Source organism: Cydia strobilella, chromosome Z (genome assembly GCF_947568885.1).
Source record: "Cydia strobilella chromosome Z, ilCydStro3.1, whole genome shotgun sequence".
NCBI lineage: Eukaryota > Metazoa > Arthropoda > Insecta > Lepidoptera > Tortricidae > Cydia > Cydia strobilella.
The window spans coordinates 51179493-51205810 of record NC_086068.1 but is presented as its reverse complement, the minus strand read 5'-3'; the positions used below and the strand labels follow the sequence as shown (position 1 = coordinate 51205810).

Genomic DNA, 26318 nt, shown 5'->3' with positions numbered 1-26318 from the left:
GTATTTTAAGAACAGGTTCTTATTTTAATATTAAAAATAATGGTTCTAAAACAGGAATATTTTATAAAACTAATTGAATGAAACTTCCACCAGACGCAGCAAAATAGTTGAATACAAATTAGTTTTGCATTATGGAGTGCTGACAAAATGCTGTGTAACAGTTTAACTTGCACGCCTCTATTTATTTGCATCGCCAATCGCCATGTAAATTGTTTTAAACAACTGGGTATTTGAGACAACTGTGCTTTAAACGTAAAATTTACTTTGTGTAATTTACGTCTAAAGGAGAAGCTCAAGCTGAGCCGGTCATCGCAATCATTTAGCTGTCACTGGACGAGTAGATTTAGAGGTAACTTTCGGAAAATTCGGGGTCAGATAGTGAAGCTCGCGAGGAGCGCGTGTAATTGGTGGAGGTGCCGTAGTCGGAGGTGGCGGTGGCCAGGTCCGCGAACACGACGGCCGTACCTTGCGTCACGCTCACGCCGTCCGCCGCCGCCGTCGCCGCCTCACGCTCACACAGCTTTTGTTTCAGCACTCGTATGCGGTCCTCTTTCTGCAACAAACATTTAACGTGTATCAAGACTGCGGATAGTGCTCATGTAGTAGAAATAGAGAATACTACCACGAACTACTCTTACCAAGAACTATATTGGTAAGTAATTGTGAAAATTTACAACAGTCAACTAAACAAAACAATAATTTCCCTAGTTTCCTATAGTGCGCTGCCTTATGAGAATATAGTTTAGATCCGGAAACCGCTTTCAACTTTTAGTATGTTATTTGGCACAGTATTGGGTTTCCAAAACTGCGTATGCAATAACCTTTCGTTTGATGTAGCACACGTAATAATTTAGATTTTACAAATTTCGACAGTGGTCACATGTATGTCGCCATTATTTGTCACTCAGGCACTATAGAGATTCTCTCCCGCAGTTTTATGATCCTATTTATATAGCTAATAACATACTAGAAGCTTATGCGGATTATCCTAAAAAAAGACCAATTTAGATTTTTTTACTTTAATGCATTTGTTACAGCAAATACCTACATTTTGATGCATAATTTCTAAATTTATGATCAGATTTTGATTTTTTTGATACCAGTGTAAGGCTTGAGATGTCATCTTTAATGTTGTAGTACATTACTTTAAGATCCGACTTTTCGTTTGATTGTAAAACCCAAATAAAAGAATATTTTTTTACGTCATTTAGATTTCTTTCTAAATTGCTCTTATACTGTTGTATAATTTGGGACACAATATATAAATAAAATATAGAATATTTAATTGGCTTTCATTTAATAACACACACGTGTATGTGCAATGCACAGTTTGGGTGCAATATGCAATATTCGCAGCGAGGCAGGAGTCATTTTGATGACGTCATTTCGCTGAAGTAGATGGCCGGCGCCGCTGTCTCCCGGCAGTTTTGGAGACCCGATACTATGCCCAACAACATACTAAAAGTTGGTACCGGTTTCCGGATCTGAACTATCTCTTCGACCGTTTCCCATAAGGCATAGTACTAACATAGTTCAACGTTTTTTTGTTTAGTCCAATCTTTGCAATCGACTATTGTAGTTGAAGCTATATTTGTATAAATAAAGATAATTGTAAAAGCGTATGGCGTCTGCTCCTAACATGATCACTGATGTATTTTAGGCATTTAATGAAATCGGTAAAAATACCACTCACGGTTGTGTACGTGACGGTTCAGAATAGCGACCGGACGAAAGAGCAAATAAGTAGATTAGAGTAGGATGACCCACCTTATATACAAATTTTTAACAGCCTATGGCGTTCGGCACGCGCGCACTCGTCCGTCAAATGCCTCAACGGGACGATAAAAATATTGTGTACCTATTTTATTTTGCATCTAGTGACCGAATAGATTTACGTTTATAGTAGTTTATGCAACTGATACATAATGAGAGGCCTTAAAACACAAGTGTGGTTTTATGAAACGAGTGTCAGCGAGTTTCATAATAGAATCACACGAGTGTTTTAAGGCCTAATTATGTACAGTTGCATACACTACTTTATCTACACACATATCATAAGTACTCTAAGATGGGTTCAGAAGCCGTAGAGAAATGACCTGCATTGCTACTAGTGCTACCTGTAAAATATCTAAAGACTATGTATATTAAAATAATGCAATAAAAAATAAATTTGAACAAATACAGAAACAAACTACTCATATTTACAACTAAAATGTAAATTACAAACAATTTTTCACAAGTCTACTTTCGTAACAGCAAAAAAGTCAAAATCCTAACAAACAATGACGGCAATGTAATGGCGGCAATTCGATCCTCCGTCAAGACGAATGTTTTTTTTTTAAATTATAGACAAACGAATTAAGTCCCTATTCTCATGTCACTCGGGATCAAATGTCGTGCGATTTATATTAAAAAAAAACATACTGAATTGACGTTTCGTTTCGATAACTGTTTTAATATCTATGGATACTAGAATAGGGACCCACTTGAGTTCCGACAGCTGTTCCAAATTTAAACTCATAACCTTACCAAAATCTATAATGTAATAACATTAAAGTACAGATTTTACCTACTACCACAGATAAGAAAGTTCTCATAGTAAAATTGGTTGTAATAATGCTGGTCATTTCCTACGGTTTCTGAACGCATTTTAGAGCACTAACGATATGTGCGTAGATAAAATAACTTTATTTACGATTGACGAAATTTAATTGTAAAGATTTTGTAATAATTAAGATAACCATTCATTATTTAACCGTTTCGCCGCCGCGTCAATGAAGTAATAAATTGTCATCAACGCCAAGCCACAAATTGCACGTAAAAAAACCCGTGTAGGTAACATATCAAGTCGTGGCGTGTGGGGCAAAATTGTAATGTATTTTTTTATTAAAATATTAATTAACTAAAACATAGGTATTTGAAATACCCCCATTTCTAGACGATACAGAGGTTTGTCGAATAACACGAGCTTAAGTTTTTCCGAGTTCAGAGGGCTAACCGCGAACATCGGAAAACCTAAAATCATTATCTGCCTCTCTATCGCTCTTGCATATTCTAGAGGCGGGTAACGGTTTTAGATTTTTTAATGTTGGCGGTAGGCCCTTCAATCTTCAATGTCTTTCTTACCTTTGGACCAGGGGCCCGTTTATCAAAAGCTTGTAGCTTGTAATACAAGTGGAAGTCCCTTTTTGACAGCTTTTGTTAGAAAGGGACTTCCACTTGTATTACAATCTACAAGCTTTTGATAAACGGGCCCCAGGTTTAAACCTTATAATACTGTTGATTTTGTATTACGAATAGGTATTATACACCGTTTTTTTAAACTCCGTTAACTTCGGGGTATGGCTAGGTACATTTAAGGAAACTAACCTGCGTAGTTAATATTCATTTTTTTTTCTTTTTTCAAAAAGTTATTACATGCTGCATATATCGTTAATATTGTAACACGGGCATTAGATTTAACTCAACCAAACAATTAAAACTACGAGTATGACATATCAATATCATTTCGAACATCGATCGTCCGAGACAGTACTTGCGTTTATTTCGCGCTAAATTCAAATTTTCTATGAGAAACCCTTCGCACATATTTTTTTTAAATTTGCCTCCTTTTACTGACTTTACTGACAAGATTTGCTTGACCAACTATAGTAGCAAATGTATAAACTCATACTAAACACTAATCAATACGTAAACAGGCCCTAATGCAAGTGTAGGTACACGCTCGTAGGGCCTTATAAGATAAAATCAAATTATTGATTATCTCCAAAATGGAGTTAATTAGAATACCAGTGTCTGTGGGAAAGTAACTTAGTTTAAGCTCGGGAATGCACCCTTGAAATAAAATTAAAGGAATTAAAAAAAAAAACAGTGTAAAAAGCATTAAGTATAAAACACCTCTTCAAAAAGTTCGTTTATATTTGACTAATATATTTAAAAATAACATAACAGTTGTATGTAAGAGTATTATTTAAGTTCTATTGCTTCCGTCAAACTGGGGTATGGTTATTATCTAACGTTCTAGAAAACTGCGTGCGTTAGCGAAGAGCAAAGATACGCCAATGCTAGCGATATTATATGGATGAATACGCTATACTAGTTTTAGTAGCATCTAACGTAAGTAGTAGTATGTGGTGTAGTATCTGTGCCGCCACCGCTGATTTGGCGGTGCAGCTCACGTCGGTTTGCGGTCATATGTGTCCGCACTCATTTACGGTAACAGAGCCACGTACGCGTGTATATTTCCGCTTTAATACGTGAGACTATTTTGACATTTATTAAATTTATATGTATGTGCAGTGTTATTAAAAACGAAGCAATCGCATGACACAAAAAATACTTAGAAGCATCAAGGTAACATTAGAGGCAAAAATACAGTACACGTGATTTTATTACGGCTTACGGCAAATTTCATATATTTTCTTTGATTTCGTAAATGTAAGGAACGTTCCTCGTGCACGTAATATTTGTTTAGTAAAATCTCATACCAATAAGGAGTTTGAGGAAAAAAATTATGTTAAACATGTGACATGTGACCCTGTATTTTGCAAAGTCTTGTTTTTTTACCAATATTTGTTTAGCCAAGTTAATTGGAATGTATTTGACTTAAAAAAAACAATAAGAATCCCGACAGCGATAGCGAACCTAGGAGTTGAATTCTGGAGAAGGGGGTGCGCCGCTCTTCGCGCAGTCTGTGGGGCACCAAATTTCCTCGATTTTAAGTTACCTGCGTTATGAGCTTGTGACGTGCAGCTCCTCATTCTATTTGACAAGTTTGCGGTAGCGTTTCTCGTCGTTTTCGAGCCAGAACTGGTCGCACGACCGCTCTGTACGCGTTCCGTGGCCTGCCAGATCACTTGGAGGCTTCAGTTACCTGCGTAATGAGCTTCTGCAGCTCCTCGTTCTCTTTGACGAGCTCGCGGTAGCGCTCCTCGTCGGCGGGCGCCGAGCCGGAGCCGGAGCCGCGGCCGCTCTCCGCGCGCTCCGTGGGGTGCCGGATTACCTCGATCACCTGCACGACCTTCAATATAACTAACAAATTTCAAAACATATACATTTTAATATTTTATAATGGAATTAACCTAACTAAACCCTTCTTGTATGTAGTCGTGTATACGGTTTACTACAAAAACGTATTAAAAATACTTAAAATAAACAACTACCCCCTTATTCATAAACGTCTACTGCAGTTGGCAAGCCGCTAATAATCGTTTGTCCCTTTCTGACGTATAGGTATGATGGAAAGGGACAAACGATTATTAACGGCTTGTTAGACGTTTATGAATAACGGGGTAAGTATTTATGCTAAAAACTGTAATAGATGTCATATATTAAAGAAAAAGTGACGAAAAGCCCTCCAGTGGTGAAGGCCGGATTCGAACCGGCGTCTTTAGCTATCGCGGCTAACGCCGAACCCCTAGGCCACCCCGCCACGGCGGTGCCCGTCCGAATTTCTCGACTATATGCCATCTTAGTAAGACTAGGTAGTGTGACTACTTAAAAAACACAAATCAAAATATTTAATAAAAATAATTTGATTTGTTCCCAAACTTGTTTATTTATGCTAAATTAACGAGGGCCCCCACCTCGTTAATTTATATTATTCTATTGTTATTATTTGTTATTACACAGGGCACAGAAATAGTTACAAATTCAGTATAAATTTCAACCGCCTACCGTTTGTTTTCATGAGACAAATAGCTCCCACTGAACGACAGCTATTAAAGAAAAATAATTAATCTGGACTTGCCACTTTTCAATGACTAAGGGCCAGTTGCATCATTCACTCTGGATACACATCACTCTCTCTGGGCTCACATCCAATCTGGAATTACCATGGTTTCCAGTACAATTTGACACTGGTTTAACTAATATTGTCTTCGGTTACCGCGACAGTTACTCATGAAATAAAACTATGAAAACGGATTATATCGCTTATATTGAATTTATAATACATCCCGACGTTTCGAACCCTTTACAGCGTTCGTGGTCAACGGGTGACTGAGGAAAAATACAAAGTGCAAAAATACCCACATACTAAAAATAATGAACAATCATAGACTATAAACTTTAAGGCTGGTTGTACATGCAAAATCGGTTCATAAGGCTAGTTATACACTACAATTATTTTCAAATAAAGATATATATTATTATTATTATTTTTTATCATTTATTGCAGACAACATTGGTCCATATACATAATAAGCATAACACAATAAGATAACAGTTGCAATTATAATAAGAATTAAAATAAAATTATAAAATTAAAATTATTAAAATTAAAATTATGTTAAAATTAATAATAAATAAATCTTGACTTTTAAATTTAATAGATTGATCATAATAATGGATACTGGTACTAATAATAATAGATTAATTAAATTCTGATTAAAAAATAATAATAATAATAATACTAAAATTAAGATTAAAAATTAATAGTAATTCATTATGCGCAGTCAAAAATAAATTTAAATGTCAACGCTAAAATTAAGTTTAAATATTAACATGCAGACTATGCCAGTGTCCAGCTATCGGACAATCTAGCCTGTCTGCCACCAGACTCAGGATGCTGTTGGAGCTCCCACGCACTCGGCGCATAATGGAAGCTGTTCGTTTCCGGATTATGGCTTGGAAGCCATCTATTTGTGAAACCGCAAACATCCCAGAAGCGCTACAGTACCTGGGAAGACCCAACAGCATCCTCAGTATGTTATTATACAGAACGCGCAAGGCGCTGATTGCCTTCTGAGTATGGTTGACCCACAGGCTGCACGTGTACAAGGACTGGCAATATGCCTTAAATAGGGTTATCTTAACGTCCCTTGAACAACGTACAAACCTGCGCGCCACCATGTTACCCCTGACAGCCAACGCCCTGCGCTCCCTCTCAATGTCTGGATCGTCCGAGAGGCACTCCGTGACCCAATGACCCAGGTACTTGAATTTCTTGGTTCTGTTTAGAGGTATACCATACAGCAAGATTTCCGGTACCCTATCCACCTTATGCTCGCGCGGCTGGAAAACTAGAATCTCACTCTTAGCCACATTGTACCTGAGTCCGTGAGCCACGGCATACTCCTCACACATGCTCAGAAGTTTTCTGACTGCACAAACAGAGGGCCCCAGCAGCACCATATCGTCCATATATACACGCGATAAAAACTACGCCGGCTCCAACCCTACACCAATCAATCAATATACGCGACATAATCCGTTTTCATAGTTTTATTTACTGGGTTAACTGTTTAAAAGTAGGTATTAACATGACTCACAATTAGTTTTTAATATCAGTAAAAGATTAAAAAAACCTTAACTAAGTATATGCAAGACCGATATACTTAGTCTAATCTTTAGAGCTGTTACAAAAAGCTTTTATACATAGTTCATTAAAGCAGTAATCCTGGTTGAAGTTTACAAACTTTGCGGCAAGCCACCTTTTGAAGTAAAAGCCACGTGTGTAAGTACATCATGAACTCGACTTTATTTTAAGATGTTTCTTTTTATAAAAACTCGCTCCATTTAGCTTTTAATAAGTTAAAGAGGGTTTGTGGATTCTTTTTGACTAATATTTTGTTTTAACAATCTTTTTAATGAATATTATGCGTCTTGTAACGATTGTTTATGGATATTATAAGAGTTAGGTAGATATTTGAATTTCAAACACTAATTTGTATAGCGAACAAGAACCGTATAAAGCTTACCTTAGGAACAAATATCAGTGCCATACTGAGGAAACAGCAGAAAACGATCGCCAACGAGACGAAGGCGAAGGAGGCGTCCTGCTGCGAGGCGATGACCAGCGTGACGGGCGCGGTGATGAGGCACAGCACCACCACGTTGTAGATGCTCATCCCCACGTAGCGCGAGTCGTTGATCTGCCGCACCTTCACAGATCGCGTCTCGTAGGCCAGGAATAGCCCAAATACCAGCACCAGGCCTTTGTAGCCGTACATCAGTCCTACGAAAAATTGCTTTTTTGAACTAATAACAATGTATTTGGTGGAGGTGGTCTTAAGAACCTCTGAAATAATTGCTAGAGTATACCTACTTTAATCGACGCCTGGGTTAAGGGCGATAGAGCCAATTAAGTTAGTAGGTATGTACCTAAGTAGAGATGGCGGCTCGTATGTTAGGCAGCACATTAAAACAAACATGATTATAAGGATGTCCCAAAAAGGACGCGATTTGAAATTGATGAAAAACATTTTTTTTTCGTTATAATATATTTGTATATTCAATCTGAAATACATAAAATAGGGTTATTTGTGGAATAATACGTCAGGCAAATGTCCTCGTAGGCTTGCAGCGTCGAATTTCCTCTTGTGTTTAAACTAAAACAGTGTTTAAACTACGGTGCATATATATCGGTCATTGGCGTCCAAAATAATTAACACATTATTTTCTGACCATATTAATAATATGTATGTATGTATCTTAAGGTCCGAAATCAATTCTAAATCACTTATTCAGATTCAGCAGTTTCAAGCTCACTAATATATCTGATATAAAAAAAAAAACATTTATTTCGGACGATATAACAATCCATATTTTGTTAGTTAAATATGTTGTTAGATATTTTCCTTGAAATAAATTACTAGCAATGATTTACATAATAACTCATAAGTAATTATCTGCTTAGTCTTACATTAAAACTCATCTCTCATAGGTAAATACTGACAAGGTTTTGGATAATGACTGTAATTTTCTGAAGGTCTCGAGTTTTATAAAAACGTAAATCATCGTTGGGGGTATTTAATGGGTGTTAAAAGATAAACGAGCCACACTGTGTTCACTTGTATAGATCTGATGTCGCCCAGTAATGAAGCTATTCGACAGGAGGCAGCTGACTGTTTTACAGAATGGTAGATACTTTCGACGCTCAGTTTGATCCGCTACTTTTGATGTTGACTGTACCTATAAGTTTCGAAGAAAAAAATACTATTAATTGAAGGAACTCGTTTGGTTGTTTACTATTTGGCCTTGGGTATATCACGTCGTCGTCCTCTGGGAGTAAATTTAAAAAAAACTAGATGATTAGGAAAACTGATATTAATCTAGCGTTTCAGTCTTAGTTGAGGGTGTATCTTTTGGATGATTAGTTCTTCATGCTGGTTTTAAATGTTGAGGTCGCAAAACCTAGATGAACTATTAAATTTGTCGTGGTAAAACGTAGAACGTGGTAGCGTGGTGGGGTGGTGGATGTCTTACCTAGCCAGACGGTATTGTTTTTACTCTCGCAGTGTTCGAGCTCGGGCCTGATGTGGACATCGTCGTCGTGGTGCCGCGGGGACTCCAGCGAGAAGGTCTCCACCTCGCGCTGCAGCGGGTCCCGCAGCTGCCACGTGGTGAGCAGCGTCGCATCCACCACCAACAGACCGCCAACCATGGTGTATAGTTTCCAGCCGTGCATACGTTTCTGCGTACCAATCACTCAGATATGTTTACTTGTTGCGAGCGAAATGTAAGCAATTAAGTCATATGTAGGTAGTAGTAGTAGGTACGTATGCTAAGCAACAAATGTGTAATATTATGATTTTTAAGTGTAGATTGCCTTTTCTCGATTCAATTAACAGATTTGTTGCGTGTTCCATTATCAAAAATTTTTGGCTGTGGCGGGCGAACAATTGTTTCATGACACGACAGGCGTGCCTTAGGCCATAGAATAATTATGATGGCACGCCTCTCGTGTCATACACCATACGTTATGCAACTGATACATAATGAGAGGCCATAAAACATGTGTGGTTTTATGAAACGAGCGTCAGCGAGTTTCATAATAGAATCACACGAGTGTTTTAAGGCCTAATTATGTACCGTTGCGTACACTACTTTATCTACACACATATCATTAGTACTCTAAGATGGGTTCAGAAGCCGTAGGGAAATGACCTGCATTGCTACTAGTGCTACCTGTTAAATATCTATACATATAGACAAGGTAAAGATATTAAAATAATGCCCTTAAAAATAAATGTTAACAAATACTGAAACAAACTACTCATATTTTCAACTGAAATGTAAATTAAAACAACTTTTCACAATTCTACTTTCGTAACAGCAAAAAACCAACAAACAAATGATAACAGTAATGGCGGCAATTCGATCCTCCGTCAAGACGAATGTTTTATTTATTTATTATAGACAAGCGAATGAAGTCCCTATTCTCGTGTCACTCGAGATCAAATGTCGTGCGACTCGTGCGGTTAATATTAAAAAAAAAATACAGAATTGACGTTTCGTATCGATAACTGTTTTAATATCTATGGATACTAAAATAGAGACCCACTTGAGTACCGACAGCTGTTCCAAATTTAAACTCATAACCTTACAAAAATCTATAATGTAATAACATTCAAGTACAGATTTTACCTACTACCACAGATAAGAAAGTTCTCATAGTAAAATTGGTTGTAATAATGATGGTCATTTCCTACGGTCTCTGAACGCATTTTAGAGCACTAAGGATATGTGCGTAGATAAAAACATTGATGACACGCCTGTCGTGCTATCCGCACCGAACCGGTTAACTCCAGGCTAAAAAAAAGTAAATTTAAATAAACAAAATGGCGCAATTAGTTTTAAAAAGTCACTTTGTTTACCTTTACGTTAAGTCGAAATCTCCTTGGTATATAACACATACATAGATAGGTATACACGTAGGTATACTTATTATTATGCGAGTTTATATGTGGTATTTTCTATAAAAAGGGACCTTATTGTCGATGGCATTATTAACGATGCTTCGATATAAATACAATGCCGCCCGACGGCGACGCTGCAGTGCGGCGTAAGCGCCATCGACAATAAGGTCCCTTTTCATAGAAAATGCCCCATATTATCTTTTCCACCCATAACAGCGGCACTTCATTTGCGGGTATTTGCTTAGTTGATAGTCAATGATAATATTTGAATATGACTGCATTTCGTGTCTTTTGTCTGTTAAATAATGAGATGCAGTAGCAATATCCAAAGAAAAACGATAGGATGAAGTGTCAGGAGATTGTACACGTACCAAAGTTGATGCCCTCAGTACTTTTTATAAACCGCGAATTGTACCCTTGGGTACACAACGTACAACCCTTTTGGTGGTAAAGGATGTTCTGTGATAATAGACACCCCTTTTTAATATTTATTCCATGTTATACATAATGCAGTTGTGGGAGCTGTAGTCACCGCATTCAGCACAACGAATATACGTAACAAACTAGATACATACATGCCACATGCCTGTTTGAAAAACAGTAAGTAATACTATGATTTTATTGCAGTCTAATGGAAAATGAAGATACTTATTCAGTTCACTTAATCTGTCCAACTAGGCAACAAATCAAACTATTTTTATGAAATATTGAACTTGTTGTGGACTTGGTCATATTTTCTTTGGTGTATGATATCTATTTCAGTTCATAATAACTTAATCTGCTTTGAATTTAAGCGAAACGACGTTACGTTTTATTCTACCTCATCAGAATCCATTGAACTCACCTTGCTATCAGGCTTAGGTTTAGTAGTGTGCCTGTGCACACGCCAGACTTTCGTAAACATGGCGCCGTACGCCATCGAGAAGCCGGTAGCCAGGAGCCAGGCGCGGGCCGCGCACAGGCCGGGGAAGTGCTGCGGCTGCACCCAGCGGCCGTCAACGCCGAGCGCCACGGCCGCGCCCAGGCAGATGCAGCAGCCGCACAACATCACCGTGTTGCACGCTGGGTGCGACCACTGGATCACCCTGCCCAAGCCGCGGCGAATAATATACCGGTCACACATTGTATTGGGCCGACCAGTAAAATTAAAATCATTTGTGATTTCTTTTCGACTGAAAGTCTAGTTAAGACAAATAAGTCGCTTAACTTCAAACTCGAGTAAGTCGCTTAACCCAACTGTCAGATTTTGCGATTTTGGTATTAAGAAAAGGTAATAGGGTAGATATTTCCTAAGAGGGTCGAATAGATTTACCCGAGTTTGAAGTTAAGTAACACAAATAGCATTTATCGATTATTTTGTGACTAGAGACCGTGTAAGTTAACTTTGCAACAACTTGAACAGAACAGTGTGAAAGTGTCATTCTAAACGTCATATTTTCATAGCGTGATCTTGCACAATTGCCTGAATACTGAATACAAAATATACAAAAATAACTATGAAATTTATGAATACAAAGAACGTTATGGCTTAACGACTGCTATAATATTCACGGCAATAAAAGCGGACTATAAGTCAAACTCTCAAATTGAATTAATATCGTTCACGGCAGTTAAAAATGCGCAGTAACCATGAATCTGAATCTAGATTCAGAATAAAGGGAAATGTTGGATTATAATTGGATATTGTCCTACTTATTCATGTTCATTACGTAAATCTACATAATCTGTATGTGAAAGGGTAAACAAATGCGGTACAATTTTCTTTGGAACTATACATATATCGCAAGATTAATGATAGCAATTATTGACAAAATCAAGTAGGTCGGAGCAGTATTTATCATTTAGGTGACTAGCAACATAAGTAAGGACTATCAATCGTGTCAATAAAAGTTATGGGACGCTTAAATTTTGATCTCATGAGTATGTATAATATGGTACTTTCTTTGTTTAACAACAAGTACAAACACAAAATCACAAAAAAAATCTAAAAATACTTCGTTTTCACTTAAAGGCGAAGGTTTTAATTTCTTTTGGTTAAAGTAATAATTCAATGTGATTAAAAACCCGAATTATTAAAGTTTTGTTTAATCGTGCCCAGAACATATATTAGCCTATTCAATATACAATACGTACAGGTATACTTTCTGTTAGTAGACTCGATAGCATAAAGGCGCTTTATACTTCGATCGTTGAAAATTAAAAAGTTAAAGTTGAAATTGTAAGTATTGAGACGTAATGGCATCAAAAACGACATGACTATTTGGCTATAAATACATAAATGCTAATCGTTCGCTCCGTAGCGAAGGATACGCTCTCAGTGGCACTAATACGGAAGAGTGACCGTTGACCGTTCCGATCGCCACGGAGGCGGAGCGAACGATTGGCATCTTGGCTAAGCACCCTGTTACCTTCTATGCCGGTGCACGCAGTTGAATATGATGAGCGCAATAGCCGCAATGATCCCGGCCACGCACAGCGACGCCATGCAAGCGAACAGCGGCAGCGAGACCGTCCGCAGCTCGTTCACTATCACCGTCCTGTCCGGCGGGACCTTGCCACCTGTTCAGCAAGGGAAAAAAATCAAAATTAAATGGTAATTAGACAAAAACACACCGCGCGGAAATTGCGACGGGAGATTATCTATGTACTTTATCCTTAAATATCTTGCAAAATAAAAGGGATATAAACAATTAAATACTTTGAAAAATTACTACTATTTAATTTTTGTAATTTACAGCGTGTAATTTTGATACGACCACATATTCTAAGGGTAGTTGGCTTATCCCCCAATTAATTAACTTTCATATCTCTTATTTTTAATACGCATTATATTATTTCTTATATTCAGCGCGCAAAGTATCACTAATTACTTTTTGTTTAAAACGCCGCACATTTTTTTAAAATACGATCCGAATAGGTACCGGAAACCGATTGAAACTACTTACACACTTAATATACCTATATAAATAATACATAATTAAATAACTTATAACTTAAAAACTGAATCTAAAAATAAATAAAACTAATCATAAATTAAATAGACTTACATTTTGATGTCTAAATGATGTCACTTAGTTTTTAGCATAATCGGAATAGGACAAACTGCGAAATCTCTATGGTAAACTAAACAATACGGAATATTTTACTTTTTCATAATGCTGATGAATATTTAATGGAGGTAACGTTGCCGGTTCTCGTTGCGTGAAAGTTCGCGTGTGTACGTACCGACCCACCGCTCGCGATCCAACCACGTCAGGTTGTCGGCTTGCGTGTCATAGTAACCGAGCTTCACGTAATGTTGCTCCGACAGCTGCTCGATTTGCGTTAAAGCTATGCGGTCACCTTGGGATGAAAATGCCACTAGACCCTGAAAACAAATATGCGTTTTACAGTTCGTACCTAATATATAATTGTAGAATAACACGTGATGTGCCGTAGAATGTGCCGGTTTGCTCTCCACTGGGTAATTGTACTCCAACGGTTGTTATATATGAAAACTATATCAGTTAACCACATTTAAGTGTTACAACATGATAGTAGTGATGGTCTATTTTAATTCGGCATACTTATATATATCAACATACCTCCTACAATATAATTATTTTTCATTTCTCATGCTGTGCAGAAAATTATACGTTTACGTTCCAAGTACGATTTTTTTATTTTTTTTAAGATAAGCAATTGTAATTTGGGTTTAAATGGATTTGTTATAAAATTTCCATTCTGATATTTAACTCTCCATTCCATAAATAACGATACTTTTGCATAAAATTGAAAGTACCCTCAAGACATACTATAAAAATGTATATTTAGTCAAGTTTTTAAAAAAACACATGCGTTTTACTTTCCTCGTTTTCGAAATGAAAAGAAGTGTTTAACTCGGGTGAAAGGCATTATTTCAGCTTCGGATTATGGCGCTCGAACGCAGCAGAAATGAGTGCCTCTCATCCCTTGGTTAACAATCTACAATGTAAATTAAATTTCGATTGTTTGTGTGAGCATAACAGGCACATTTTGCGGTACCTATTTGTTGTTTTAATGTAAATTGGTACAGTCAAAGAATTTAATTTCAGCACCATTTCGTACCTTGTCACAGTGTCAATCTATATGAAAGTCGCTAGGGACCTCATTCTATTGTCACTGTGACAAGGTACGAAATGGTAAGTACCTACTGAAATTAAATTCCTTGACCGTAATACCTATGTACTCAATAATGTAACTTTAGTTATTTGTGTAACAAGAGAGCAAAGTTAGTTTTTATTTAGAATATACATAAATTTAGCCAAGATGTCGACCGTTGGTAGAAAACGACCATCGAAACTTAAATAATGTATGGAAATAGTCCCGTGTATTTTCATAACATCTGTCATCCCGGCCGACAACTCGTATATTTTTTCTTTTCGTTCGGCGTTTGTCGATGTACGATTGCCATCTTGGCTAGGCTCCCTGATCAGTTAATGAGAATGTTTCAAGGTAAAATCACAATATATAAGAAAAGCTTCACTAAATACTTTTAAAAATTATGAAATAAGACAGTCTCAGTTATTACCCTCTAACTCACGGTCCCACCCAGGTAGCAAAATGACGGCATTATTACGTCATTATGACGTCGCTGACGTCATTTGACGTCATTTTGCTACCTGGGCACTAAGACTGCAGTTCCCGTGCCCGTTCCCTTTACCGTTCCCGTACCCGTGCCCATTCTCATTTCGATTAAAAAATGAAATTACGTTTTAATTTCGAAAGCACTCAGGTTATTTTATCTAATGATTACACCCCGGACTTTTGTCGCAATGATGTCACAATATATATATATATATATATGTGTATATACCTATATTATATCGTGAATACCTGATTACAATTTTTTAATTAACACAGCCGTATTAATTAACCCCGCTAACTACATGTACTCCCCAACCCCAAACTACCATATTGTGACGTCATTGCGACAAAAGTCCGGGGTCTACTCATGATCTTAGTAGAATCGATTAGTGTTTGATTTTAAAGCAGTAAAGTACCTTTAAGCAGCTTAGAGCTGAGGTAAAAATTTATTATTGACAGAAAGTTGGGCATTACTTTATTAAATCAAAAGCTGTTTAAGCGGAGTCGTCTATATTTTTGTTATAAAATTCGTAATCTTTTAAAATGTATCACACTTTGCACGAAAAACAAACCATTTTAGCCTGCATTATAGGTATATGACCTTACTTACCGACACACCAAGGAATGACGTTGAGTTTATGGCCTCGTATATATCGTCTGCTATCTTTTTATTGGTATACGTAAAATTTTTTAAACTCAGGCCGCTCTTTTCCAGTTTTTCCATCGTCTTGTTGAAAGCTGCGAACAAGTTATTAGGGTAAGAAAGGGATTATTGTTTGAAGTTGTACATTTTATGTTGTTATATTACCTAATGCGACCGCCCAAACCGCGTCATAAGCCAATGGCGCCTCTTGGTACCCCTCCGGGTACCTCTCTCCGTCGATGTCATATCCGGCCTCACGCAGAGCCTCATTCAGTCGAGATCTGTTTACACAACGCAAACAAATGATGGCCGCTATTTCCATCACACAACCACACATTTATTCTGCCGTCTCACGGACTTATTTCCGACACGTCTCCACAAAGACCGCCGGTTAGCATTGGGGAATGTGCGATTAATGGCCAGTTTTCATTTCACGATTTGTGAATTTGAAATAGAAGTGACATGATGAAGTATTTCTATTCATTATACACAAAAATATATTGCGTTTAATGGGGCTATGATAGGCATACTGCTAATCTTAGATTTAAAACATAGTATTAGTTACCTATTATAATGTCACTACCACTTCAAAAGCAACTTCGAGACAATATCTTACTTTAGGTAATAAAATGACAAGAAGGTAGAAGAAAGCTTTCTCCATTATTACGCGACTCGCTTGAAGAATTTATTTTCCTGCTATGTGGAGCACAAAGAGTACTTTTTAAACAACATTCTTATGTGACGGAGTCGCAGATAACAATAAAGTCCCGTCACGAATCGCGATATCGCATATTTCTAGGCATTTTAGACTCAGTGTCGCGCCACGAGAATAGAATATTATTTTATGAGCCATTTCACCGCGTAAAAGTAGTGACAAAAGGTTTTATTCGAGAACAGACCGCGCGAATATCCTTCACCTGCCTTGCAATCCTAGATGTTTTGCTGGAATATTTTCTTATGAAATAATATTTAACTATTCTCGCAGCTGAAATTGGTATTCATAAGAAGTTTAATTCTGACATTCGCTTGAGCTGGGTAGCATTTAAGTTATTGAAAATAATTCGCTTGAGCGAGACAACAATTTATAAGCATTCTATAGAATACTTATAAATTTTAACGGGGAATTCTTACGTAAGAATTACTTCTGGGAGTTAACAACAAAAGTGTGGATCTATACCGAAAATCCTCGGAAGTCATCCCAGAGATAGTGGTCTGATTGGCGTTCTGGTTCCACATGAGGGCCTCAGTGGTGAGGTGGCCCTCGGCGGCTTCTCGCATTTGTTCCACAGTGCAGTCGATACCTTCTTTCTCTAAGTTAGTTTCGAACCAGTTGTCTTCGTACCAACCTGTAGAACAAACAAAGGGTTTTTGTCAACAATTTCATTAGCTTTTATCGATGACTGTACTTTTCTCTTTTTTTTTTTGTAATATTCATCGAGACAATTCTAATAAACCCAAACACAATTACGATTAGGTTGAGTTGTTTTATCACACAGTTCCTCCACCTCGTCAGATCACCTCGGTGGTACTATAATATTGCATTATCATCCAACTTACATAATTATGTAGGCGAGGTTTCAACTTGATCGAATAATGGGAACTAGGTCCAATTAAGCGTGCAAGATTTGACCCGATCAAATTTACCTACATTGCAAGTTAAACAAAAGCTTGTAAAAAATACTAACTTAACGCTAACATCTAATCATTGTATACAAAATACAAAACCTAAGGCTAAAAACACAAGTTCACCACCTTTTTTGCAAAGTTTGAGAATGGAAAACCCTACATTTTAATTTTCGCTTTCAATGAAAACGCTAGGTAGATATTAAATGTTAAGTGTTATTCAGGCACTTTTCATCTTCCACTTTCGTTCATTTTTCAGTATTATTTGAACCACCATAGTACGCCACTTGCCTCATCGTTTCATTAGACTGCGCTATTTATTGTGTTCACATTTTAGCTTTATGTGTTTGGAAACTGGCTCTGCTGTCATGATGGGTTGTATTGTATGGCAGTTAGAACTCTTCATTAATTTACTTTTATCTGATAACTACGAAATCTATTAAATACTAAATATACTCGTACTAACTATAGGAACAACTACAAGTAGGTAATTTTTTTGGAAGCAGCATGTATCTGAGCTCTTTACTTTAAGCATCCAATAAGTATTTGCCTCCTCCCGGCAAAGAAAATTACATTTCCCGAGCCTATAAAATCAAATGAAAGATTAAGAAAATATTCTCACGAGCTGTTAGCATTTTAACAGCGCGTTTCACAAATTCTTTTCAACAAGGCTTCATGGAACATAACAGGCCATAAAACAAGCAATTCATACATTCAGTTGGTCTGACCGGCTAGCATGAGTTGCGTTCTCGCGCGCGAGTCCATAGTGTCCATACTGGAAGTCGCGCTAGATGTATGGAGTCGCGCGCGAGTAACTGTTATGTTATACATTGGATGCTTAGATGTTTGTCACTCAATCACGCTAAAACCAAGTAACCACCTAGTTAATAACCTGGATTTATAAAACTACAATGTATCAATAGGATAGTAAGTTTCCTAGCTAATATAGATATTTAATATGTACCTATGTAAGCGCTAGTATTGTTATGTTGCCAACTGAAACATATGGCTTGACCGTTAGAAGTTTTAGAGCCGCGCATGACTCAAACTGGGCTTAACGACTACTATTATATTATATCCAATAATCGGTATTTAAGGATTAACGTGCTTTTCGAGGTATTTAGCAATAGCATCGATATAACTTTATGGCTCCTCTACACGATGGGCCATCATACTGGCCCACTAAGATGGGCCAGCGTGTTGAGAGGAAAGTGTTGTCGGATGGCTTATGGCGCGGCGGGTTGGGGATGGGATGGCCACGGTGTCGGTTTTTCGTCCGCACATCAAATGGCCATCTCGCTGGTCCAGCGCTGGGCCATCGTGTAGAGGAGGCATTACCTTTAAAACATCCCACTAAAATTAAACCTTATGTACAATAGATAAGAGTATAGAACTATTTATATAACTTATGTTATTTAGACGGGAAAACGAACTTTTTATCCCGAAAAGAAATATACAAGACGCCAAGATAAAATAAAATGGGTACATCAACGATAATGACTTCCTGGAATATCTAGGTGAAAGTGTCAATTATATTGATATGAAGTGATCTCTTTAGTGGGCCGTTTATAGCTGGTAATAAACATTTACGACGGAAGTAAAAAGATTTTCGGAGGCTGTATTAAGGTCAGCCGGACGTTGGGAACCTGCCGAACGTGGATCACGACTGCGCCCTGGCACGGCGCCAGATTCCGATCGGCACCTTCCATTGATCCCGCTTTCTATGTCAAATTATATTCACTAACTTGCGCGACCGCACCCAAATAAATCCGCTAAAATGCATGCTCACGCGTTATAACGACCACTATATTTATCTAATAAATAATTCATTAAACAAGCAGGTTTTAGTATTAAGTGTAGTAGCAGGAAAAACAAATGACGCAACCAATTTTACTTCAACAATAAAATAAATATTTCAAATAAAATTAGTGACAAATTCCAAATGAAACAAGTAAAGTTTGTTTTCACCGTTTGCCGAATTGATTTGAAAGACAATCACAATTCCCAACATCCGCCACATTGTTTCTCGCCAAAATGTATTCATGAATATACAAAACGGCTTTTATTAACGTCCCGTTTTCAGTGTTACGATTGTTCAGACAAAGATAGCATTAACAGAAGCTCTGTTGACATCTGTGTTGTAAAATTATTTTACAGTACATATGGTGCTACTTTACCGCCCTAGTGCGGTAATAAGCATAATACGGGCCTATGTCGAAAATTTTAAGGGCCATATGTACTGTAAAACGTTGTAAGATACACCGTACTATTACGTGCAGGCGATCATATGAATAAAATATACGAATTGATGCTCCCATCAATGATATTATGTATATAAGTATAGATAGGTTACTCATACATAAGGAGCACAAAAAATACTTCCAAATATATTTCTATACATGCGAAGAAATCTGTTAAATATGATTAATGTTTGCATTCCATTCATCTTTGTCATACTTGTTGTAAAAGATAAGCTTGTGTCTTTCTCCTTCGGTGTGCGGGAGCCGGGAGCTCGTTAGCACGCACATTCCTCGTTTACCTAGGTAGGCTAGGCGCGGCTAAAGGCAACTTCTACAATTTGTACAAGGTAAGCGCTTCAAACACCTAACCTATTTTAAGTTATAATATCATTGGCTCCTCATAATCACAAACTCTAATAAAACAAGGCAATGTGTGTAGAAAATAACTCGACGGCCTTTTAAGTAGGTACCTTACATGTCGCAGGCAAATTGTAAAAATCCGCTGTTTACAAATGGCGTCGTCATTTTACAAAACTTTTCACGTTTGTAAAATGACGAGGCTGTTTGTAAACGGCGGAAGGCAGATTGTAAAATGTCCACATTTTGTAAAATACGTTATGAGTTATGACATTAACAGCGCCGTTTGCAATTTACCGCGGCGTTTTGGTCGAATTCGTTCTTTAATTTACCACGCGTGGCGCTGCTCATCAAAAAGTACATGACTTTTATTTGGAAATTTTGTGACATTATTTAAAGACTATATACTAATTGAATTGAATTTTATATGAATGTTTTGATTAATTACTATTGTACCTTAATATGTAAATTTAATGTTAGTGTGTAAGATATTTTTTGCTTTGCCCTACCAGGGTATCAGTGCCTCTTACTTAGCAAATACCTTCTATGTAATGTAATGTACATGATTATGCAAATAAATAAATACAAATACTATGGAAAACGCTGGGGTGTGCATCAAATCTAGAGTTCTTTGGACTTATTAGGGGCGCGTGGGGCGGGGTAGCCTACGGCAATTTGTAAAACGTGAAAACGTTTGTAAAATGACGACGCCGTTTGTCAAATGCCGAATCTTACAATTTGCGTGAGACATAAATATCTTGTCTTGATAGCTCCGTCTGTATGATGTAATTAAAATAAATCATCGCAGTAGGGAGCACACACATTCTGCATTGTTCTTGGCTGATTAATGAAGCATAATTTACACTCAAGATTGTATACCTAATACCTATCTACTCGTAAGTAATACGTAATAATATCACTCGTAATATTTCAGTGCCCTTCTTCAGTAATATAGTAGGTGAATCAACATAATATCACAAATATTATTGCGGCGGATGTCGGTTTCCCGTATTCTTATCATCGCGGGTTCTTGTGATATTTTTATATTCCATCCTCGGCATATGTCTAAGTAGCGGAACCTTGCGCATGCGCAACCATCTAATTAACAAGATTATATATTTCACACCTTATATTTAGGGTCAACGCATTGGACAACAACCTCTAACAAGCAAACTAAATTGTAATGTTTGGGGTCCAACAGGTACTGAAGAACAAAAGTTTTCCCTTATTTCCGAAAGTTATGGACTCTGGAGCCTAATTAATATGTGACTTATATTAATTTTGTATAAGGTACAAGGAAAGAATTTGTCTAGTCACTGTGACAACATTTTGAGCTATTGCAGTTTGAAAGGAACGATGTAGGTAATTAACGATATTATTTTCATGTATACATAGGTCTTTTTAAACTGAGAAAAAAAGTTATAATTGCAGCGGTAAACGAAAGTGAAACGAATAGTTCGTTGAGGGCTCTACATTTTGAGATTAAAAACTCATTTTCCGAAAAAAGTGACGACACGTTCTTTCCGTGTACCCTTCATACCGGCATAAACTACTCTTGTGGTTTTGTTTTGATCCGAAATTCTAGGTATTCCTTTCTTGGAAACGGAATGGACGAGATATAATCTAATTAGTGAGGACCTTTTAGTAAGCTTAGACCAAGTTTTTTGTATTTTTGTGGCAAAGTATATTTCAAGTCGTCAAGATAAACGGTCTCAAAGTATTTACTCTGTGAATCAAGCCGCTTTTTTCGTTGTAGGTAAGGTATTTACTCGTACCTTAACTCAAACCAAGTAATAATTTACTCACATTTAACTTTAGAGAAACCTGAGAAGAATAAAGCATACCCCTCTTATTTCATGTCATTTATAATTTGCTGTTTTTACTCGTTTGGTACAAATAATTAACTAAATCGGGAGTCAAATCTAAAGAAATTGCACGGTTGTAAAAGGCCAATTCGAGTTTTAGTTATTCGATCTGTTTCCGATATGATACTGATCTGTCAGTGTCAAAAGTGACGTTTTTGGTGGAAGAAATGTCACTTTTGACACTGCCAGATCAGTATCATATCAGAAACAGATCGAATAACTAAAACTCGAATTGGCTTGAAAGTTTATGCGGTGAGATTACCCCTTTAAATCGGCTTACCCTCTCAGGCCCACTTGCACAATTCCACTAACCCGGGTTAAGCGGTTAAACCTGGAGTTACCATGGTTACCAGTACAATTTGACACTGGGTTAACGGTTTAACCGCTTAACCTCGGGTTAGTAGGATAGTGCAAGTGGCGCTTAAGGCCCACTTGCACCATTCCAGTGTCAAATTGTACTGGTATCCATGGTAACTCCAGGTTAACCCGGGTTAGTGGAATGGTGCAAGTCGGCCTAAGTGGTAACCACGTGCCGGATCCAGTGTTACTATCCAATCAATCATAAAACCTTGAATACCCTATACAACCCTACATAACCTATATTCAAAACCTAGTTATTACAAAATCTAACACATATAGTTAATAAATATTCGTACTGTAATTAGGTATATTGTCCACTATACAAGCTCTTTGTTAACCTGAGGTCTTACCGCAAACCGCGTTCGACGTGTTGCCTCCCTGTCACACTTACGTACGAATTTACAAGTGCGACAGAGAGGCAACACATCGAACGTGGTTCGCGGTAGGCCCTCTAGTCTGGTGTACATGCTATCACGTATCGAGGCAACGTCAAAGTCGAGATAGGTAATTGCGCCCGGCTACTACAGTCCATTGAGTCTCCGGCCGACTTGCTCGATTATGCGACGGGGACAGACACACTAGTGACTGGCAAAAGGGAAGCCTCTTAATAAACAGGAAATCATATTTGTGATCTAACGAAGGTTACGAGTTTCGCTTTAACTGCATTACGAGTATTATTGTAACAAATAGGTTGGTTTTTTTTTTGTTTTACTATTTAATAATTTAATTTAATAATTGACATTGTAATTGTATTTTTTTTATTACTATAAACCTTCTTTATTCCTTAAGTAAACTTAGTCTATTTGTTACATATTGTTTTTTTTTTTATAATACTTTCATAAACAGTTGTTATTAAAGTTTGTTGAAGATAATAGTTGTTTTTTATTTTATTTAAGGCCCCTTTCGGGTAAAGGTCTCCTCCAACTTTATCCAGCAACTTCGGTCTTTGGCTGTCTCCATCCAGCTTTTACCGGCCGCTTTCGATATTTCGTCTGCCCACCGTTCTTTTGGTCTTCCTGCTTCCCTTTTGCCTACTGGGCCTTTCCAAGTTGTAGCTTTTATTGTCCACCTATTGTCTGTGTAGCGGGCTATGTGGCCTGCCCATTTCCATTTTAGGCGTTTGGCATATTGTAGAGCGTCTATAATATTCGTTTTTTTTCTAATATCAGTGTTTCTTTTTCTGTCTCTTAGTTTGATGTTTAGGATACTCCTCTCCATAGCTCGTTGATTTCAATTGTATTTAGAATTATGAATTTTATTATTTATGTTTTGATTTGAAAGATAATTATATATAATACATATAATACGTTCTATACGATACATATGTACAAAAATAGGTAAGTAAGTACTTAAAATGAACCACTAATTGATGAGCAAATTGTAGATCTCGAGTACCAAAAAAATTCTAGCTATAAAATATTCTAAAAATATTCACTCAAGAAGCGGAAAATTAAACTTTCGCTCAGATTACTCAGTAAAACCAATGCTACAGTCTCAATTTTCCTGATCTAAATTGAAACAGATTAATTGTATCGCATTGGCGGGGCTTGGTATTACTTAAGCAAGCAGAGGACGCTTCAATGCTCGCCACTTTATCTTAACGTTTTTAGGGTTCCGTAGCCAAATGGCAAAAAACGGAACCCTTATGGATTCGTCATGTCTGTCTGTCCGTCCGTATGTCACAGCCACTTTTTTCCGAAACTATAAGAACTATACTGTTGAAACTTGGTACGTAGATGTATCCTGTGAACCGCATTAAGTTTTTCACACAAAAATAGAAAAAAAAAACTATAAATTTTGGGGGATCCCCATACTTAATTTTTTTTTATCAAACCCATACGTGTGGGTTATCTATGGATAGGTCATTAAATATGATATTGAGGTTTTTAATATCATTTTTTTCTAAACTGAATAGTTTGCGCGAGAGACACTTCTAAAGTGTTAAAATGTGTCCCCCCCCCCCCTGTAACTTCTAAAATAAGAGAATGATAAAATTAAAAAAAATATATATGATGTACATTACCATGCAAACTTCCACCGAAAATTGGTTTGAACGAGATCTAGTAAGTAGTTTTTTTTAATACGTCATAAATCGAAAACCGCAATTTACCTTTCATTCAATCAACTCAAATATAAAAGTGGGGCTCCCATACAACAATAGACGATTGTTTTGCCTTTTTTGCGTAATGGTAGAGAACCCTTAGTGCGCGAGTCCGGGTTCCTTAGGGTTCCTTAGTGCGCGATACCTTATTGTCGCTGTGGTCTTCTTGAGGGAATCATTCGGAAAAATAATTAATACCTAAGTAAAACAGTCAGTTCACGTGAACAGAAAGCTTTCCCCAAAATCGTACATGGGTTTAAAAGTCAACGCTGAAGCGGGGTTTTCTGTAAATGTATTGTATCGTACGTAAACGAGCGCGGTCGTTATTATGTTTTGATTCGCTAGGAAGAAGTAAAATAATGTGTATTTATTTTTTTGCCTGTCATAAACATATCTGTACGTGTAGTATGGGAGAGGGTGGAATAAGCCGTGTGGCTGTTTCTTTTAAAATACTATAACAATTTATAACGCTAGAATATGTATTTCCCACCGTCGTCACTCATTTTTAAGCGCATGTTGTTTATTTTTTCATTGTTTTTTGAGGGAGCGAAATTCGAACGTTATATGTTTTTTGATTTTATTCTGACATCAAACGCAATGCCTTACGCTCGCACCATGTAGTACCTACTCGTTTCCATTGCTCTTAAGCTCAGGTAACTCTATTGATTGTATATGCCACGGCGTAGCATGTCTACGATTACTACGATATGCTACGCTGTGACATTGTCGCGTATGAACAAACAGTACGAGTATCGCATATAGCGTAGCGACACGCATTTGAACAGGGAGGGACTACGAATATTTTCTGACGAAGTAAGCGATAAAGATGACGCGTACCGTTGTGAGTAGCAATGGTAATGGCGTCGCAGAAACGTTATTAAACGACAGCCCGACGCTCCCGAGGGCAAACGAGCTTTACTGTAGCTAATTTCCTGTTCAGGGTTAATTCATTGTTTCCAACTGTGCACATGTACATGGTGTAAATGATTAAATGTACCGTAACATGCATTGAATGTAATCTTTAGCCTGGATAAGGTTATGAAAACGTACAAATCTGGGGCAATTGTTTAAAAAGGCAGGCATGGAAACGAATATTAGGTAATAAAAAGTAGGTACATTAGTAGGTACGGCTACCACCAGTTTGACACTGACATATTCGTTAGCGTGTGCCTAACTTACTTTCTAAGTATCTCGCTCGGCTCGTACTCGCATTAGTGCGAGCGAGATGAATATAAAGTAATAAGTTACGCAGACGTTAGCAAATATGTCAGTTTGACACTGCTAAGGCAGTCGTGGTAAGGCTATAAGATCTCGTATAAGTTACATCATGCCCACACTGTACTGTGAGTAGCCGGTTGTCACTAAGACCCTATCTTCTACGTGCGAAAAATGTGCGTGTTCGCATGAGTCATAAGTCCGCGTGTCTCTTGTGAAATTTCCCTTCCAAATGGAAGCAAACAAGCACAAAACACACGTGTTTTATTACAGCGTAGCGATCAAACAACCCGTCAGTGAATTTGACCGATCACGGTCCGCGCCGGTTGTTGGCCTTGAATTCCTAGCATTTGAAAAGAAGTTATTATTTATAAGACGTTGATTATACTAGCAATCTTTAACGCCTTAATTAGGACTCCCTTTAATGAAATGCTTCATTAATAAAAATAGAAATATAATCGCATGAAGTTAATAACGTCATCAATAATTGATACAACAATACATATTAGGTACTTAATAATTGATTATTGTCACTCATCAATACATACATCTACGTGGCTTGGTGACCGAGCGAGCGCGAAGCACGAACAGGTTCAATAATTTTAGCAATTTTTTTTTGTACACTTGATTTTTATAAATTTTTCACAATGAAAATTTACGATAAAAAAA

At 37.2% G+C, this 26318-nt stretch overlaps 1 protein-coding gene across 2 annotated transcripts in view; it reads right to left on the bottom strand.

Annotated features, from left to right (window-relative positions):
- Window positions 1-276: 276 nt before the first annotated feature.
- LOC134753943 (gamma-aminobutyric acid type B receptor subunit 1) overlaps window positions 277-26318 on the bottom strand; it is a 176248-nt gene continuing 150206 nt past the window's right edge. Inside the window, exons 6-15 of one of the 2 annotated variants that reach the window (XM_063689943.1) lie at window positions 17066-17234; window positions 16054-16169; window positions 15856-15983; window positions 13866-14007; window positions 13049-13199; window positions 11485-11725; window positions 9208-9415; window positions 7701-7957; window positions 4874-5020; window positions 277-553 (exon numbers count right to left, since the gene is read on the bottom strand). In XM_063689943.1, the coding sequence (XP_063546013.1) occupies window positions 344-553; window positions 4874-5020; window positions 7701-7957; window positions 9208-9415; window positions 11485-11725; window positions 13049-13199; window positions 13866-14007; window positions 15856-15983; window positions 16054-16169; window positions 17066-17234 (1769 nt within the window). In that variant the 3' untranslated portion in view covers window positions 277-343. The remainder of the gene's footprint in view (window positions 554-4873; window positions 5021-7700; window positions 7958-9207; window positions 9416-11484; window positions 11726-13048; window positions 13200-13865; window positions 14008-15855; window positions 15984-16053; window positions 16170-17065; window positions 17235-26318) is intronic. The other variant, XM_063689944.1, reaches the window with a different exon arrangement.